This window comes from Paroedura picta, chromosome 5 (assembly GCF_049243985.1).
Source record: "Paroedura picta isolate Pp20150507F chromosome 5, Ppicta_v3.0, whole genome shotgun sequence".
Lineage (NCBI taxonomy): Eukaryota > Metazoa > Chordata > Lepidosauria > Squamata > Gekkonidae > Paroedura > Paroedura picta.
In genome coordinates, this window is record NC_135373.1 from 79,700,054 (window position 1) to 79,717,855 (window position 17,802).

Below are 17,802 nucleotides of genomic sequence, written 5' to 3' on the forward strand. Positions count from 1 at the left end.
GAGCTGTCAACATTCCACAGGGCCTACAAAATGGACCTCTTCCACCAGGCATTTGGTTAAGGCCGAGCTAGGAAGAGTGGCTCTCTCCCTATACAGGCTTGATAAGTCTTGTTTGGGGCCACATATCACTTGAAATCACCCCCTCTGGAAGGCTGTTGACTATGTGAATGGGGGTTGGGAGTGGGGATGTCCTGCAGAGCAGGATTTTTGCCACCATCTTGGATTGTTGTATATTGTTTTTATGTGGGGTTTTTAGATTTTTATGAAAACTGCCATGAGCCGGCTAGACCTGGAACTAGCGGTCAATAACTACAAATATAAATTAATTAATTAAATCTAGGCTGTTGTTGAAACATCCTTTTTTATATTAAGGGAAAACAGAAAACCTGTTTCCAAGTGCACATGCATATTAAAATAAATTACTTTATACCACAGTCACTCGTTAGCAGTTGTCACAACTTTAGCCCAGTATAGATGCTCAGTTTAATATATTTGAAAATCCATTTATTTTCACCTATGGATATGCATGTTTTACACTTGTAAATAATACAGCATTTTAGTGTTGGTTAAGAATAAACACAAAGGAAACAGAAGTTGAGGAGCATGTCATAGAATTTTGGCTAAACTTAGGCCAAATTCATAGGTTCTACAAAATTACACATTTATACTTTGTACTATTCCAAGCAAAGTGTCAAATGCTGTGTTCCTCCATTACACATCCCCTTTAAACCTGACCAGCTACAATAGTAACTCTTTTAAATGACTAAGGAAGTTAACTGGTGCTACAACTAATTTTCCTGAAATAAAATAATGAATTTCCTTGTAAAAATTTGGATTATTGTGTGGCAGGAGGATATACTTTACATCTCAAACTGATTTTTAGCCCTCATTAGTCTCTCACCATTCAGTACCATAATACAACAAACTGCAATGAAACCATGGGACAATTTTGTTTCATGTGATAGAGCACAGTACATGGAATCCCATTTATTTCTAATTAGTCTATGTTCACTGTTGCAATGAGTTGCAAAAATGGGAATAGTTGTCAATGGGTTCTAACAATGGGAAGAATTTCTCCCCCATCAATATTAGTAATCGCTAGAAGCAACTTTAGATTGTTGACCCAATTATTGTCCTCAAGACTGAATTTTTGCAATCTTAATACCAGTTTACAAAACAAATGCCAATCAGTATAAACCAGCCTTTTCTAAAAACCAGCTCTGTGTGGTATGCAAAAACAACAGTCTGCTCTTTATCCTAAATTTCAAGACAGCATGATATAGATTAAATGGCATATAAAAATTATACATTCTGTAATAATTCAGAAAAAAAGGTTTACAACTACTTAAGGCATTTAAACATTATTTTGTTCATGAAACAACAGATTAAAAATAAATACCAAAATAGAAGAAAATAGAAAATAATAGAAAACAGGAAAATAATGATTGTTTTAACAAAATGACTACAGAATGGATCCAAAACAGCAGAGAAGTTGCCAAGGAAAACATCAGTGATTCAAAATTTGAACCTCATTTTCTGTCCGGAAGCAGAACTGAGCTGACATTTACATAAACATCCAGATATTTTTTTAAAAAACTCTAAAAGACACATGACCACCATCAAATATCAGAGGCTGAAAAATTAACGTGCATCCCTGTTTATCTTCATATAGGGACTAGTTAGTGTCATGTATTATTTATCATCATTGTAGGACCTAATGTTAATAAACCAAAGTGTGTACAAAGAAATTATATAAAACTGATATTTTAAGAATACCAGGGAGGGAAAATGAAAACTGAGATTTGATCATCCTTTATTTATCTAAAAGGAATTGCAGTAGCTGGTTAGTCTTAGGGAAACATGTCCGAGTAATGGTACATTCGTGTATGAATGACGTATTCAGATAACTACTACTTGTCAACAATAATGATTAACAATGGATATATATTTCCATTCCTATAAGAAAAGCTGCTTCAATGTTGAAATATGTAGTCCAGGACCTTCAGGATTAGAATACAAATTAAAAGTGTGCTGTATCAGAGAAGAATTTCTGGAACAGTAATCCAATGAAAATAGTATGCAACCCCAACAGGTATGAAGGATTGGTAAAGTTCTGGAGGAAAAGGATCAGCACATTTCAAAGACTGCTTTTGTAGAGGTGAAATGTCACAAGTCTCAAGCCAGGATCCAGCAGATTGCTGCTTCTTCTGTGTCCCTTTAGCATCATCTCTTGACCTCCTTTGCCATATAATTCCTTTAAGTTTGTGCTATTTTTACAAATGTACACAGTTCAGCCCATTGAAATCATTATGACAGAGATTTGTGTGGCTAAATTTCCAGTAGTTTTGATCTCAAGTGGCTATTTATCATAGCCCATTTTCTCACTGGAATAATTTGTATGCCTCAGCAGTTCCAAACATAACCTCATGGTTCAGAGTTGGGTATTAAACTTCCTATGTGGCTGTATTTAATTTAATCAGTCATGAGCTGCATTTGATTTGTCTTTTGCTATCGAGTTACCTGTAAAGATAAAAATATAAAAAGAAAACAAAATCAAACTTAGAAATGTTGAGCATTTTTATAATGGCATAAATCTTTTCTAGGTCACTCTGTAAAGGCACATGTAGAGCAGGAAGACTGCATTTCTATCTACATATTCCAAAATGAATCAATTGTGTGATTAATACCTTGACTGAGCTTAAATTGAAAATGTAGAATAGACAGGAATACAGAATGTAATGTGGTGGTGTTGTGTTTTCTCATTCCCTGACACTGTAAAAATACCATGATTTCCATTTAACTATACCTTTTATTAGGGATTTTAATAAACTGAAAATTAGGTACCTTACAGTAAAATTCTAGTATGCATGTTTAGAACATCTTTGAGCTTTATTTGTATGATGTCCCAAAAGATCAGTTGGCAAATCATGCTACCTAATTAGGAGCAAAAATCACAAACTACTTTGAGCAATACAGTAATTTCGGATCACTTACAATACTAAGAGCCAAACTGGATAATAGTGTAAGTTCCATAACTGGTCCTCCAACATTTATCTCAAAACTAGATATAGTCTCTCCATAAATCACTTATACCACCCTTCTGCATGCACAAAAAATAAATGAGTTGTTCCCTATGTTAATGGGAATTCACATGCTTTTGTTGGAGCCATAACCTCTGAAAATATTACTCTAGAATATTATTTCATGAATTATTTTAAGCATTCTTGCACTGAAACTAATTTACTGCCTAGGCTGTGGACAATTTTGTGGATTTGTTCCTTATTATTTTCATGATTGTTTAGATGTCATCTCTTAATTTCAATCCAGAAAGCAGAAATCATTGCGGGTCGGTGGAGCCAGTCTCATTGGAGAAGAAAAACACATCTGTGTATGCAAAATATATTCATCCTCCACCCCTCTGTAGACACAGCAACCCTCAAGACTTCACTACAGCACTTTTATCCACTTTTACATTAAAAACAAAAAGACCACAGACAAAGAGTTTGCAAGATGGAATATTTTATAGTAATAGGATTTTTCCCTATGCCTGACTTGGATTTAAAACTTGAAGAGAAAAGGAACAAAATCTGTCATATCAAACAAAAATCTTTTAAAGGACTATTTCTGCTGTGTCCATGGATACAATTAATAATCATGTTACATTCCAAAATAAAATATTATCGCATGATGCCATCTATTCTCTACAGCACTGACCCAATAGACTGGCTGTGATACTGGTTTATCAAGGGATATCTCAGATTTTGAAGGGCTGTGTTTCTTAATTATGAAACATTTCTTTGGCCTCAGCAAAACCAGCTCTTCTCTATTCTGCAGAGTGGGGATGCTGATAAGAATTCTAAAAAGGATTGCCTTAGGGATTTAATACTTCGTTTTACACTCACAAACATCTGAATATTTTATGAAGAAAAAAGAAACAATAGAGCCATATTTTGGGATTTAAGCAGTCTATAGTATTGTAGGCATGTTTGTAGGTACGAAAAACAGCAGCAGCACCAGCAGGATCATGTTGGGGAGAGAGAGACATTTAGTTAGGCTACAACTCTTGGCCATACGATTTTTTTTGTCATGGTTCTTGAATTTATAATTCCTGCAAGACTCATTTTTAAGAGCTGGATTTGTAATTCCTACAAGACTCAATTTTGAGGAGGCTTCCAATTTTGCATGGAAATAGAAAGTGCTGTGTCTATCTACAGAAATAAAATAACACCATAATTTCTGCATTGCTTATGTAATATTAAATGTAGAATAAGATGGAATGCACAACGCATGGAAGAGGCAAGGTTTATGTATGCTGTGCTTTGGCTACCATATTCCAGTCTTTGAGATGATTACTTCAGGAATTCTCCTATAAATACATCAGCCAGTGGCCTGTTGATACTATAAGGATATTCAATTGTGGTAAGATTTATTTAGATGCAACATAGGAATAAAGACAGTTGGGAGTAAGCTACAGGTGAAGGCATTTGCTTTCTGAAAAGGAGAGTAAAAGCCTGGGACCTCATTTTGGCAAAGTTCCAACTTTTCTGGCAAAGCTTCAATTTGTTATGTTAGGGTTTGACCTGAAATATAAACAGAGAATTGTGGAACTTTATAATACATAGAACTTTATTGCACTGCCATATAGTCATCTCTTCTCTTCGGCTGATACTTCGTGGAGTCGATGGTTTCCCTTTTGGCTACCAAGATAGCTGGCTCAAATAAAAAATGATTTTTCAGCTTTTACTTGGGCATATTCAGCAGCTATGCCCTAAAAAGGCTGACAGTCATTCAAACCCTCACTTTTGCTTCCCCCCCCCCTTCCAAAGAGAGGGAAGTAAAAGGGACTGCTGAAATGGCTTGCAATCATTCCTGCCTTACTGTAAGGCTGAAATAGTGGCAAAGCATTCAAGTGATCTTTTTCACTTCCCTCCCTGAGAAAGGGGGAAAGGGCAAAAGTAAACACTGAATTGGCAGCCAATTTGGGGGAAGTGAAAGGGATTGCTGGAATGGTTTGGAGGCTTCTCTGTGTGGAATCAGCTGTTTGTCGGGCTTTGGGGGAACCCCTGGTTCAAACTGGGCCCATGGCACTGCCCTAGCCATTCCTGCAGAGAGGCTTCTCTCCACAGGGGCACTGTTTGGTGGGCATTTAAATTAATCTCAGTCTCTTTAAATGCCTGGGGTGCAAAAAATATTCAACTTTCCCAAACATTTTCCAAATCCTAATGCTAAACCGATATTGGGATTCAAGAATATCGGGAAATATAACTGGACCTGAAAAATACCAATTTTTTGCACATGCTAGTCCTGAGTCTGTAGAAGGAAAACAGGAGTTAGGTTAGCTGTAGTATTATAATTATGATGGTTAAGGGTTAATAAAGCCAATAAGTGGTTAGCATCCCTTCCAAGTTCTGATACTCGTATGGAACCTTTCTTTCCTCCTGTGTGTCTAAAGGAAAGGGACAGAGTTATTGCCAACATGACTGGGAAAGAATTTTCCCTTTTTTGTCATATTATATGGAAGTGAACGGGAAGCTCTGAAATTCAAAAAGTTAAATTCAGACTTAACTAATACTTTTCCTTGCTGCAGCCCCTTTTTCTCAAGAGTTTTGACCATTCAGGCCCTAATATTGTCATCATAATTATTTGGTGGTCAAATGGGACCTCCCTTACCTTTTCCTAAAGCAGAGCAGTTAGTTGGACTCAACCCATTGTATCATTCCGCAGAAGTCCATAATGCAGTCATGCCATATCTTCCTTGTAACTTTAAGGATGCATAGCATAATATGAGTCACAAATGAATGTCTGCACCACCACAAGCATGTGCCACAAAATAATCGATCTGTAGCTGCACAGTGTTAATAATGTATGGTGCATGAGCACATATAATTGTATTCTCTGTTTATGCAAAGGATGATTTCATGCATCATGAGATGATTTTATTTCAGTTTGCTTATTGTCATTATTACTGTTGTGTTCCTAATAGGTTTCAGTTGCCAACAATCCTATTGCTCCACCTGTCCTTTCTTTTTTGTCTTAATTTTATGCTGGTTGGTCACATGTTGTTTCTCTGGGTAACACTTGAAAGAATCCACATTCGCTACTAGCCGGGATCATAAATTCTAATATAAGGGTGGCACACATCAACCATTAGCATTAATGGCATCCATCCACTTGCACATTAAGTAGAATATAGACTGGAATATGGAAGTCAATTTCATAAAAATGCAGTTAAATTTTAGTTAATATCCATCCATATTATTTACAGGAAGGTTTTGTTTTTGGACGGCATACAAGGTTTGCAGCAGAGCAGCTGTAAGGTAAGGTCCTGTGCCAATATCTTTTTTTAATGGAAAAAAAAACAGAATACGACTGCAGCATAGTGCTTATCTTAAAAATTCTAGGAGAACAGTATCATTTAAACTGTGTTCCAATCAATTCCAATCAAATTTTCAATTAATTATTAATACATCTGAAAATTAACTTTTGCGGTTGTTCAGCACTACAGATGGAAAAACGGCTATAACACTCTAAATATTTATTTGAATTAATTTGTTCATATTTGGCAAGAAATTGCTCCCTATATGCTAATGTCTTTTTTCACATAGGTTGCTACATTATAAATACAAAGAATTAAACTCTCTTCATTTTCTGCATACTCAATGCACAATTATGGAATAATTACTATAGTTGTTTCAAGACTTTTTAATTTAAATTGGTGAATTGCTGCTGTGAGCCAAGCCTAATTGCTTGTGAACTTACTAGTTTCATATTAAAACAACAATGCATAATTAAATCCAAATGGGGTTTACACCTCAGATAAAGTTAGATGAGTACATGTTAGCTTGGATTGCTTCATTTACTGCAGAAATAACTTGGAAGGCCTCCTGAAGGATATGTCTCTCAAATGACCACTTAGTTAAAACTTCTGTTACTTCTGAAGCAAGCAACAAGGAACGCCAAAGTAGACATGATAATACTTCTGTGGAGATTCCTCAGAAGAGTTGGAGAAAATTTGACACAACACAGACACTCAGAAGGGAATAATAAAACCTTTTTGTAGGTAAGTATTTAGGGAAGATTCCAGGACTGGATAAAATGCCTGTCAAAAGAAAAAATTCTTGGGGAAGTAAAGTTTCAGTTGGGGAATAGTGGATGAAAGGAAGTTATGAACTTCAGTCATATCTTTATTTTGAACAATCGGACAGCAATAGAGCAGATTCACCTGAAGAACTATGAATTAAATATATATAACTATTCTAAACTTATATATAACTATTCTAAAAGCCATTCCACTTCCATTTGGACAATATAGAAAACAAAGGTTAATATGAAAAAAAATCCACACTTCTGGTGTGGATTTCATGGTGGGCTGAAGCTTTTGTTTTCATGAAGAATATCAATGGTCTAGATTGGTGGCAAAAACGCGCATGCGTGGAGCTGCCACGCATGCGCGTTTTCACCACCAGAGGGCACTAACACGAATGTGCGGAAGCTCCGCACATGCGCGTTTGTGTCCGCCAACGTGCTGGTGGCCGCTCCTACCTCTTCCCCCCCCCCCTCACGCAACAAAAAGCTAGCCGGGCCATGAGCAAAGCGGCCGCTTCTCTCGCAGCCTGGTGAGCTTCTCGCTGCTGGGGGGGGGGGGAGAGGCAGGCGTGGTGGACCATTACCGAGGCCTTGGGAGCCCGGTAGCAGGCCTCAGACCAGGAGTTGATGACCCCTGGTCTAGATCACTGGCTGGGAGGTCATATTTAGATGATATTATCTTCCTGGATCAAAGAAAGATAGCAGAAATCATCCATGCATTCGCCAACCACAACTCTCTTTGTGTAAACAGTGAGAGGAGAGATTTTCAGCTTTACTGCACATTTTATTTATTTATTTTTGGATTTATATCACACCACTCTCCAGAGACTCATGGTGGTTTATAATAATAAAAACATCATACGTTAATAAAAAAAACCCAATAAAATCCCCAACAAACCCTCCAAGATTGGCAGCCAAAATACTCACTAACCTCCTCAGCAGACTAACCTGGGATGCAAAAATATAAATGCCCAGGCTGAGGAGGGGCCACATTGATCTTAGCTCTGGCATCAACCCAGAAACTGGCAGAACTGTTGGGAAGATGGTAAACCACCTAGATAGCCAAGTTCTCCACTGACTTCCACCCTATCCTGACATATTCCACCCCAATGACTGATGCCACCAGAAGAGCCCTGTAGGAGAAAGTCTCCCTCCCCTACTATGATGCCAAGACTGTAGAAGGACTGTGAACCTGGGCACGGCAAGACCTTTAAGGGTGATTGTCTTGCCCTCTCTCACCAAGGTTTCGATCACACACACCAGGTCTGCCTCCTGCCCTGTGAAATAATCTTGCAGGGTGGAAAACTTGTTAATGATCGACCTGGCATTATACAATATTAGTGTCAGCTCCCTCCTAGCCTCCACCACCTCTTGTCTGGGGATGGGACAGAGATTAGAAGGGCAAGAAGTGGATCCAGGCCCAATGTTATGACAGCCATGAGCAACCCATGACCGTGGGCCTTTTGGGTAGGTATCTCTCCCTGTCTTTCTCTTGTCCAATCTCACCCCACTATATCTCACTTGGCCCCGACCCCATCTGCACCCCCTTCAGGTTTATCCCCACTCCTAAAATCCCCATGGACAGAACCTCTCATCCTCCTCCCCATACCTAGCCCTAGCCTATTACCTGCACTAAACTCACCACTCCTGCCCCCCTAACTCTAATTTGAGCACAGGGAGATGGGAAAACATACATGCCTGCACCCTTGGATGCAGCTCTAAGCTTGTCAGCCTAATTTCCCTAATTACTTGGTGATGAATCGATTCAATGGATGGACAGAGGTTTTTGACCAAAAAAACCCTACAGCATTTCTTCTTGGGATTATAAATTTAAAAGGTTTTTAAAAAACTTAAGGATGTTATATTTTCTCGCAAGTCTTTAAAAGCGGACGATTTGTACAAAAATACTTCAAATCTTTGCTGAAAATGAGAATAACATGAAGGGACATTTTATCATATATAGTGACTATGTAAGAAGGCGAAAAAATTCTGGATACAGATAAACATTAATCCAGAAAATTTTAAAGACTAATATATAAATGAAACCATATACACCATGGTTGTAGCATGTGTGAAAAGGATCTAGGAGTCTTAGTAGACCATAAATTGAGCATGAGTCAGCAGTGTGACTCAGTAGCTAAAAAGGCAAATGGGATTTGGGGCTCTATCAAATAGAGTATCGTGTCAAGATCACGAGAGGTGATGGTACCACTTTGCTCTGGTTCAGCCTCACTTGGAGTACTGTGTTCAGTTTTGGGCAAACCAGTTGAAGAGGGATGTTGACAAACTGGAACATGTCCAGAAGAGGGCAACAAAGATGGTGAGGGGTTTGGAGACCAACACGTGTAAAGAAAGGTTGGGGGAGCTTGGTCTGTTTAGCCTAGAGAGGAGACGACTGAGAGGGGATCTGATAACCATCTTCAAGTATTTAAAAGGGTGCCATATGGAGGATGGAGCAGAATTGTTCTCTCTTGCCCCAGAGGGACAGACCAGAATGAATGGGATGAAATTAATTCAAAAGAAATTCCATCTAAACATCCGGAAGAAGTTCCTGACAGTTAGAGCGGTTTCTCAGCTATTTTAAATACATGAAAAAAAGAAAGAGCTTCTGAGAACTGGGAATTAACAAGTGAAATATAGACCTTTTCTGCATGTTTGATTTATTCCTGATTTTCATGGTAGTCTATCCACAAGCAGTTTGGGCATGGCTTTTCCATACCTCTGCCCTCCCAGAGAATTCTTACACTTATGGAGTCAGTTTATTTTTTTCTGCAGCATGATAGTTTTTAATGACAGTTTAAGCAGGTTCTTTGGATTTCCAGTTTTCATTTTTTTAAACTAACTCTTTACCCTTCCCCTTGCCGAAATATATTGCCCCACTAAATCTCTGCAAGAGAAGATACTAAAACAAAAGAAATGAAAGTTGGAAATTTAGAGAACCTACTTAAATCTGATAGCTTATTTCAAAACTATACTTTTATATTGATATTTTAGGGGCCAAATTTAAATTACTCATGGGGGGCAAGGAGTGGTTTAATGATAATCCAATAATTGAAAAATGGGCTGGAGGTGGGCGGGACAAAGAAAACTGACAGAAAAGATACATACTACAAAAAAACAGACTCAAAATTGGCTTCCAGGAAAACAGGGTAAAAGTGGTCTCCAGAGAACTAGGGAAAGGCTGGGGGGAACACCCCCCCCCAATGAAAACAAAATGTGGAAGTCAGAGGATAAACCAAGATAAAACTGATGGAAAAAACTCATGTGGAAAAGCCGATGATGTAACAACATGGATCCTATGTAATTTATTTATTTATATTGCCTTTCTTCTAAGGCGGTGGTCGGCGAAGCTCTGTTTGAGTGATTCCTGGCTTGACCTTGGCAAAGATATACGACAACTCTTTCGGTTCTCCTTTGGACTTCGTCAGCTAACAATTCCTGATAAGACCCGGTCTGGACTTTTGACTACTCTCTGGTACGCGCTTTGAACTTGCTTGACTCGGTAACCATGCATGCCCTTGCACTAACCCTGTGTGTGCCTGGCTAGGGCAGCACAGCGCATGCACGGCATTTGCGGCTGGGCAATCGCCCTCCCTCTGCCGCCGGTCCGCAGCCTGTAAAAGGTTGCGGACCACTGCTCTAAGGTAGCGATCCCCAACCTGTGGGCCGTGGACCACATGTGGTCCGTCGACTAACTGGAGGTGGGCCGCGAAGGATGCCTTCTCCCCCCCTCCAGCCCTTTACTTCACCCACGATCCGGCAGGCGCACATGGGACTATCTCGTTGCAGAGAAACAAGCTCAGGGTTCACATTGATTTGTCATTGTCATGAGTTAAAATTTCCATGAAAATAAAATGTTCCTTATGTTCACTGTTGTGGCGTGTCTGTATCTTATTTTGAAGGGATGTTTAAACATTACCATAGCAACCAGAGTCAGAGAGCGTTAGGGCAGTGGGTCTCAGTAAAATTGTCAAGCGTTGAGTGGTCCCCAGTGATAAAAAGGTTGGGGACCACTGCTCTAAGGAATTGAGGAAGATATACATAATTCTCCCTTCCTTTGTACTTTCTTTTCTGAAGCATCCTCTCACATATGTCAACCTTTCTCATCAGTTGCCTTACTATTTAATGGCAACTCTTTTGTAAGAGCAGGCTGGGTTTAGAGGGTCCCTTTTTCAAAATACAGTGATCAGATCTGCAATCTAGAAAGATTACTGGAGGGCAGGATTTAGGAACAGGAGATTTGGTAGTATCAGGCAAACATGATTATCTAATAATTTCCAAAAATTTGTTTTGTGCAGCTATATTTTGCAAAGAGCAAGTCATTTTTCTATACATCAGTTGTAAGCAGACTGCTAATCATTAGAATCCAGATTGAATTTTCATCAGAAGAAAGAAACTCTTCATGGTTTTTAATTTCTGCACTTCACAGAATGAAGATACTATCTGGAAATGCATTTTTTTAGCAGATGGGTATACATTAGTTGTAGGAATCTGAGAGACAGAGTTATATGTTTTCCACAAATAGTTAACAGTGATTTGTAAAAGTGAGCAATACTGCTTTAACATAGTCAGTGTGCTTCTGAGAGAAACTAATTTCTTGGCTTCAGCATAATTTATCATCTTGTTTTTCTGATGTAACTATATTTATTACCAAGTGTTGCATACTAAAATCTTGATATGTTGCAAATGCTAGTGTAAACATACTTATGGTTCCAGCTTAATCTTGGAAAAATTATGTCAACATAAGCCAATGGCTTAGAACCCTGAAAACAAAACCATTATTTATTTATTTTAATCCTTTATATTATTATTTGTTATTTTTTTCAATACATTTTCCACAACTTTTAGTGTCTAACCATCTTAGACCAGAAATATCATAAACTGTGTAAAGTTAATGTTTCTTGCAATGTATAGCATTTATGTAAATTATGGGTGAGTTTAATCAATTACCATCAAAACATGCACATGAATTAAATTTCTGCAACTCTGAGGCCCATTCCGCACAAGTAAAATGTAGCAGGAGTGTGGCAAATTATAAATGCTACTAATTTGCAGTTATGCACAACGTTTTACACAATCTGCCACACTCCTGAAAACAATCAGCAAAAAGCACTTTGTTGTAGCGCTTAAAGGGAAATCCCAAAAAGTGGATTCACCCTCCGAAAAGCGTTATACTTTGCAAGCAATCTGCAACAGTTCTGAAAAAGACCTGTGAGTTCCCATTGTTGCGGTTTCAGAAAAGTCCCTCCCCCTGGCTCTCTCCTCTGAACTTCTGGTGAAGCGATCACCTTTTTTTTTTCTCAGAACGAGCGGAGAGCAACGAACCGGCGAGCCTTCATTCACCCAGCGAGGCTTCTCCGGCTGCACTCCCTCCACAGAGCTGCTTTAAGTCACCAAGCACAACACAGCCCCGTTTGCAAGTTCCCTTTATTTTCGGCCGAAAATCGTGCCCGTGCACAGGGGGAGGAATTTTTTTTCACTCAGGGGAGCGTGGCAACAATGAATCACCAGCTCATACACCACCTGCCAGCTAGATGGGTCTCTCCATTGCATCGAATCAATGCAGATTTGTTGCAATGTGTTGTTGTTTTTTTTAAACCTGTCTTAAAGGGAAAGGGGCTTTTCGGGAGCATGATAACGCTGCCCATTGGCTGTTCGTTTGAGTGATGGCCAGGGGTGGGACAAAGCACAGAAAAAATCGCTTCCTTTCTAGCAATTTTTGGCGAGACCGGAAACCTGTGGGAAACGGTTGCAACGCTACTGAATTCAACTACAAAGGCAGTTATGCATAACGTCGAATTCCACTATTTTAAATTCCGGAATTGCTTAGTGTAAGCAATTGGACACATTGATTCTTGTGCGGAATGGGCCTGAATTTGTTTTCAATGTGACTATCACTACATGTTATCTTTGTATGTAAAGTAGTGTCTGGTCAATTTAGAACTTCTGTAAAATCATGTTATTTACTTAATTACTAATGTCAACTTTTATATCTTGCCTTCCATGTTGATTCAAAGTGGCTTACAATAATAATGAAAATATCCTCAGCTAAAACTAAAGCTAAAATAACAATCCCAAAATAAATTCCCTTCTTAAAAGATTCCTGCTATTCAAGCCTTCTCAAATAACCTGGCAATCAGGTCTTGCAGAGCCTCCTAAATATCTCTAAGGAGGGGATCCCTCTTACCTCTTCAAAGAGGTCATTCCACAGAGCCACAGCCGCAAGGGAAGATGCCTGGGCCCCGGTTGATGCCAGATGGGCTACCCTAAATAGTGAGATAGCCAACAGATGCACACACACAGGGTCCTTCATATATGTGAGTCTTAGGATATGAAGGGCCTTAATGGTCATAATTAGCACCTTGAATTTGAAAACAGACTAGCAGTCAGTGATTCCATTTCACAATAGGCCATATATCACCTGACAGCAGTTGGACTGCCACAATCTGGACCAGTTGTACTTTTCAGTAGAAATGGAATCAATACATATTTGGGTGCTTTTCGGCCATATCCAAGCCAAATAAAAAATCCCATTGATTTCAGTCAGCTGAATCACAGATGCCTGAATTGATTTGGACTTATTTGACTGGTTCAGTGTTGAAAAGGACCCTGTCAAATATCTGACAATCACCTGTTTGTCTGGCTTTATGAATGTCTCCCGAGCTCTTCACAGCCTAGGAATGGAGGCAAATAGCTGCCAAGAAGCTGATTGGGGGCTCTTTAAATGCCTTCCCCATCCATCCAAAGCTTCCCAGGCAGCAGTGTGTGAGAAGGGTCTGTGGAGGGAAGCCATCCTCCCCAAACCTGCTGGAGCCAACAACCTGCTGGCATCAGGAAGGGTGAGTGTGGGGTTGATATGTCAGCCCTGCGCCCACCCCACATAATCCAAGCCACTCACACCCCCACAGCCCAAGTCTCTCCCTGAAACTGCTGGTTGTCAGGCACTTTGAACTCCTTCACACATAACCTGACAAAAAGCTGATCTCTCTGAGAGAATGCTGTGGAGCAAGGTGCTGCTGCTGAAGCTAGCTGGGGTTGCTATGGGACAGCTGTGGGGCAAGACGCCACCACTGAAGCTGGCTGGGACCACTGTGCAACTGCTGCAGGACAAGGCACTGCCCCTGAAGCTGGCTGGGCCACCGCTCAATCAATGCAGGGCAAAGCACCACCCCTGATGCCAGCTGGGGTGGTCCCATGACTTGCATGACCACTGTGGGGCAGGGCACCACCCCTGAAACCAGCTGGGGCTGTCCTGCAACCTGTGCAACTACTGTGGGGCGGGGCAACACCCATGAAGCCTGCTGGGGCTGCCCCGCAACCCGTGTGATTGCTTTGGCTGTCCAAAAACCTGTGCAGCCATTGGGGCACTGACCGCGCAGCAGAAGGAGACTGGGGCACCCCTGTCATGACAGGTAAAGAGGGAAGGAAAGGGTAGAGGGGGGAAGGAGTATCTGTGTGTCTTTAAGAGAGCTGTCCCAAAGTGCACACCAGCCCTCCTTCCCTCCTACAAACCATCCCTTAATTACCTGCTATGCCTTCTTCTGCAAGGCACACAGAGAGACATGCAGTGAGAGGGAGAGATAAAGAAAGAGGGACACAGAGAGAGATCTGCACCTCCCGGTGTCCCCTGGGTCCTAGCACCCATTGCATTCCTGCTTGCAATGGGCTTTCTTGCTAGTTGTTTTATATTTTAAAATTGTTTTAAATGTTGTGAACAACTCCGTCTGCATGTGGGGAGGGGTGGCCTAGAAATCAAAATGTAAAATAAATACATTTTTAGAAAGGGCATGATGAATATTATAACAAAATGTCAGAAGCGTTGATGCAATTTCATTAATCTATTTCAGGTATATATTTTTAGGTTTAGAAATATTGGGTATTGGTAGACCTATTTACTGTAACAGTTTTCAATAGTTAGTAGACTAGAAATGCAGAGATATTTATACATTCTAGATATTTAGATTTTATTTGCATTTTTTGGATTCTAGTTCTTATCAGGAGAATGATCTAACTGGTACCTCCAACAATCACATTAATATATGTCTATTATAGAACATGGATCTCACTTCAGAGGGCTACTTTCAACTTTGCCGGGGTATAGTTTGAAACTAGAGGATCTGCAAAATTACATGATACTATGTATGTAACTGTAAGAAAAAGCAAAACATATCAAATTCTGCTACAACTATGGAAGCTTGTTTTTGGTTTTGTACACACCTGCTGCTCTGTATTAAACCAAGGCTGGAACATCTTTATTCCTCAACGAACCTTCTGGCCCTTCCTGAGAATCCGACCAAGACTAGGCTTCATCACTATTGCCCCAAACGTGGAGCCAGAATATTGTGTGTGTGTGGAATAATCAAAAATTGACATCAGCCGCAGCAGAAATCTCCTTGTTCTTGAAGGATTTTACACGTTTGCCTAAGAAATAAACACATGTCAAGTACTACACTGTTACAGGCTGTACTACATAACACAAAACTGGAATTAGCAGAACTTTTTTGCTTACCAAAAAGATATACAGTGTCATAAACAAAGTGAGTAATATTTATTACCAGAATGCATAATAGACAAATGTTTTCCCAATAAAGAAATATATTGTGGGTTAGTATAAGCATCTTCAAACAGAGCAAAAGCATTCACTAAACTGAACAATGACAATGTTTGAGTTCTTACTGTGGGCCAATGGGACCCGCTTACTGAAAGAGCAGGAAAATAAAACAATACCTTTTCTATATTGTTATTTGTTTTTAATTTGCTTGTTGGATGTCTTTGTATATTGCAATTGTGTACTGAAATATTTTTAATTATATTGTAAAACACCTTGAGACTTTAAAAATGGAATTCAAATTGATAAATAAATACAAGGAACTAAGGTACAATTCAGCAAGTGTTAAGTCAGGGGTTATGTCCTACTGATAACTGGAATTTACTATTGACTTTTGGTGCACTGTGTTTGACCACAGTGCTTATTGTCATTCTAAGTAAGAAGGGAGTAAGGAATACATGAACATCTAAAGGATGTGTATACATCACCTTTATACAGAGATAGTCATACACAACTCAGATGTGCCTTGTAGATATACTGCACCTATGTGCATATCAGGAGGACTGACTGTGGTATAAGTGGCTGTATACCCCCAAATGCAACTCCTGAAAAATGACTAAGGACATCATAGTATTCAGAACATCTTTTCCATCTTCAGTGCACACAAAACCAGACATCAGTATAGGTGAACACATATCTGCTGTACACATGTGAACAAGATGTTCTTATATGCTGTGCATAACTGTACATTTTTATTTGTTGGGTGCAAACAGTCTAACTAGGTAAACCGGAAGATTAAGACAGAAATAATATGTGAATAAATAATGCAAAACTAACCCCCCTGTCTGATCTTAAGCATACTAATTCTAGAATGAGGACAGGAAGATCAGATAATCAGTTATTATGTACAAGTACTGCTGTGTTTGAAAACTGAGTATTTCTGTTGCAATTTTTTATGCTACTAGCGGTGAAGCCCATTGTGTGTTGGGATGCAAGAGGTGCTTGGTTGCCTTCTCCCTGCTGCCTGACAAAGGGGCGGGGAGGTTTAAGTAGCCTCCAAGTGGCTTTCACAATCAGGAGAGCTGCTTGTTGGCTCCTTCCTCCCCATGCTACCCTTTCAGGCCACAGAGAAGCTTCTCCCTGATGCCTGACAGGGGGCAGCTTGCCAAACATTCTAAAGCCTCCTTGTGTGGTCTGGAGGCTTTAGAATGTTCAACATGTTGGTAAGTATATTTTCCCCCCTTCGAAGCAAATGGCATCTCCAGTGAGAGGAACAATTAAAATAGGGAAAATAGCAATGAGAAAAAGATTCAGACATCCCTTCCCCATTTTAATTTGGGCTTCCCTCTCCAGGTACTAGAAGCTTTTTAAAAAACAACTGGAAATCTGATTATAGATCTCTAGCCATTTCATCTGGTTGTACCCTCAAAGAATGTAAAATAAAAACCAATATATTAAAAATGACTTTCATGTACCAAAATGTAATCATATTTCAATTTACTTATTTTTTTCACATTTTAGGAGATGTTTGACTCTTAACATCTGTAAATTCTGCTAATGCACTTTTCCTGCACTGTTGGGAACAAAATTGTTCTAGTGCAATTAGATGAGAGGGAATGTTATTAACATTTCTCATGAACTTTTTCTTATAATACAAATGGCCCACATGAGCACTCCTGTGCCAAAAAGAATAATGTGAAAACTAGGTACGAAAACAATGGTCTGAATCCTGCCAGTTAAGCACTTCCAAAGAATAAAATGTTGCATAGGAACAGATGTTGAAGAGAATGACCTATTCAAAAAAAAATTAAGGCCAATTATATGTATTAAGACTACAGAAAATGCTCCAGCCATTCAGTACTTCCTACAATTTCTTCAGTACGAGGATTGATTTTTTTCTCCCTAATGACCATGGGATTTTTCAGAAAAAGAGAAATATGTCTATTTTTTTCAGCTGAACAGAACTATATCAAACTAGCTATGATGCCTAATACATATGATAGCTAAATGGGACCACCATGTTCAGAGGCAGTCTGAAGGGGCAATAATAAGGGACATTTTAGCCTTGATATCCTGCTTTGTAACACTTTCCAAAGTAACTGGTTAGCCCCTGTAAAAAACTGGATGATGGTCCAGTTGGAATTCCAGAAGGATTATTATCCATTGTA

At 39.4% G+C, this 17,802-nt stretch overlaps 1 protein-coding gene across 4 annotated transcripts in view; it reads right to left on the bottom strand.

The window, feature by feature from the left end:
- Nucleotides 1–446: 446 nt before the first annotated feature.
- The window catches only part of TAFA2 (TAFA chemokine like family member 2), a 151,779-nt gene continuing 134,423 nt past the window's right edge, over nt 447–17,802 (bottom strand). For 3 of the 4 annotated variants that reach the window (XM_077338676.1, XM_077338678.1, XM_077338679.1), the window contains 2 exons: nt 15,304–15,507; nt 447–2,520 (listed from right to left, as the gene is read on the bottom strand). In XM_077338676.1, coding sequence (XP_077194791.1) covers nt 15,496–15,507 — 12 coding nt within the window. In that variant the 3' untranslated portion in view covers nt 447–2,520; nt 15,304–15,495. The remainder of the gene's footprint in view (nt 2,521–15,303; nt 15,508–17,802) is intronic. The other variant, XM_077338677.1, reaches the window with a different exon arrangement.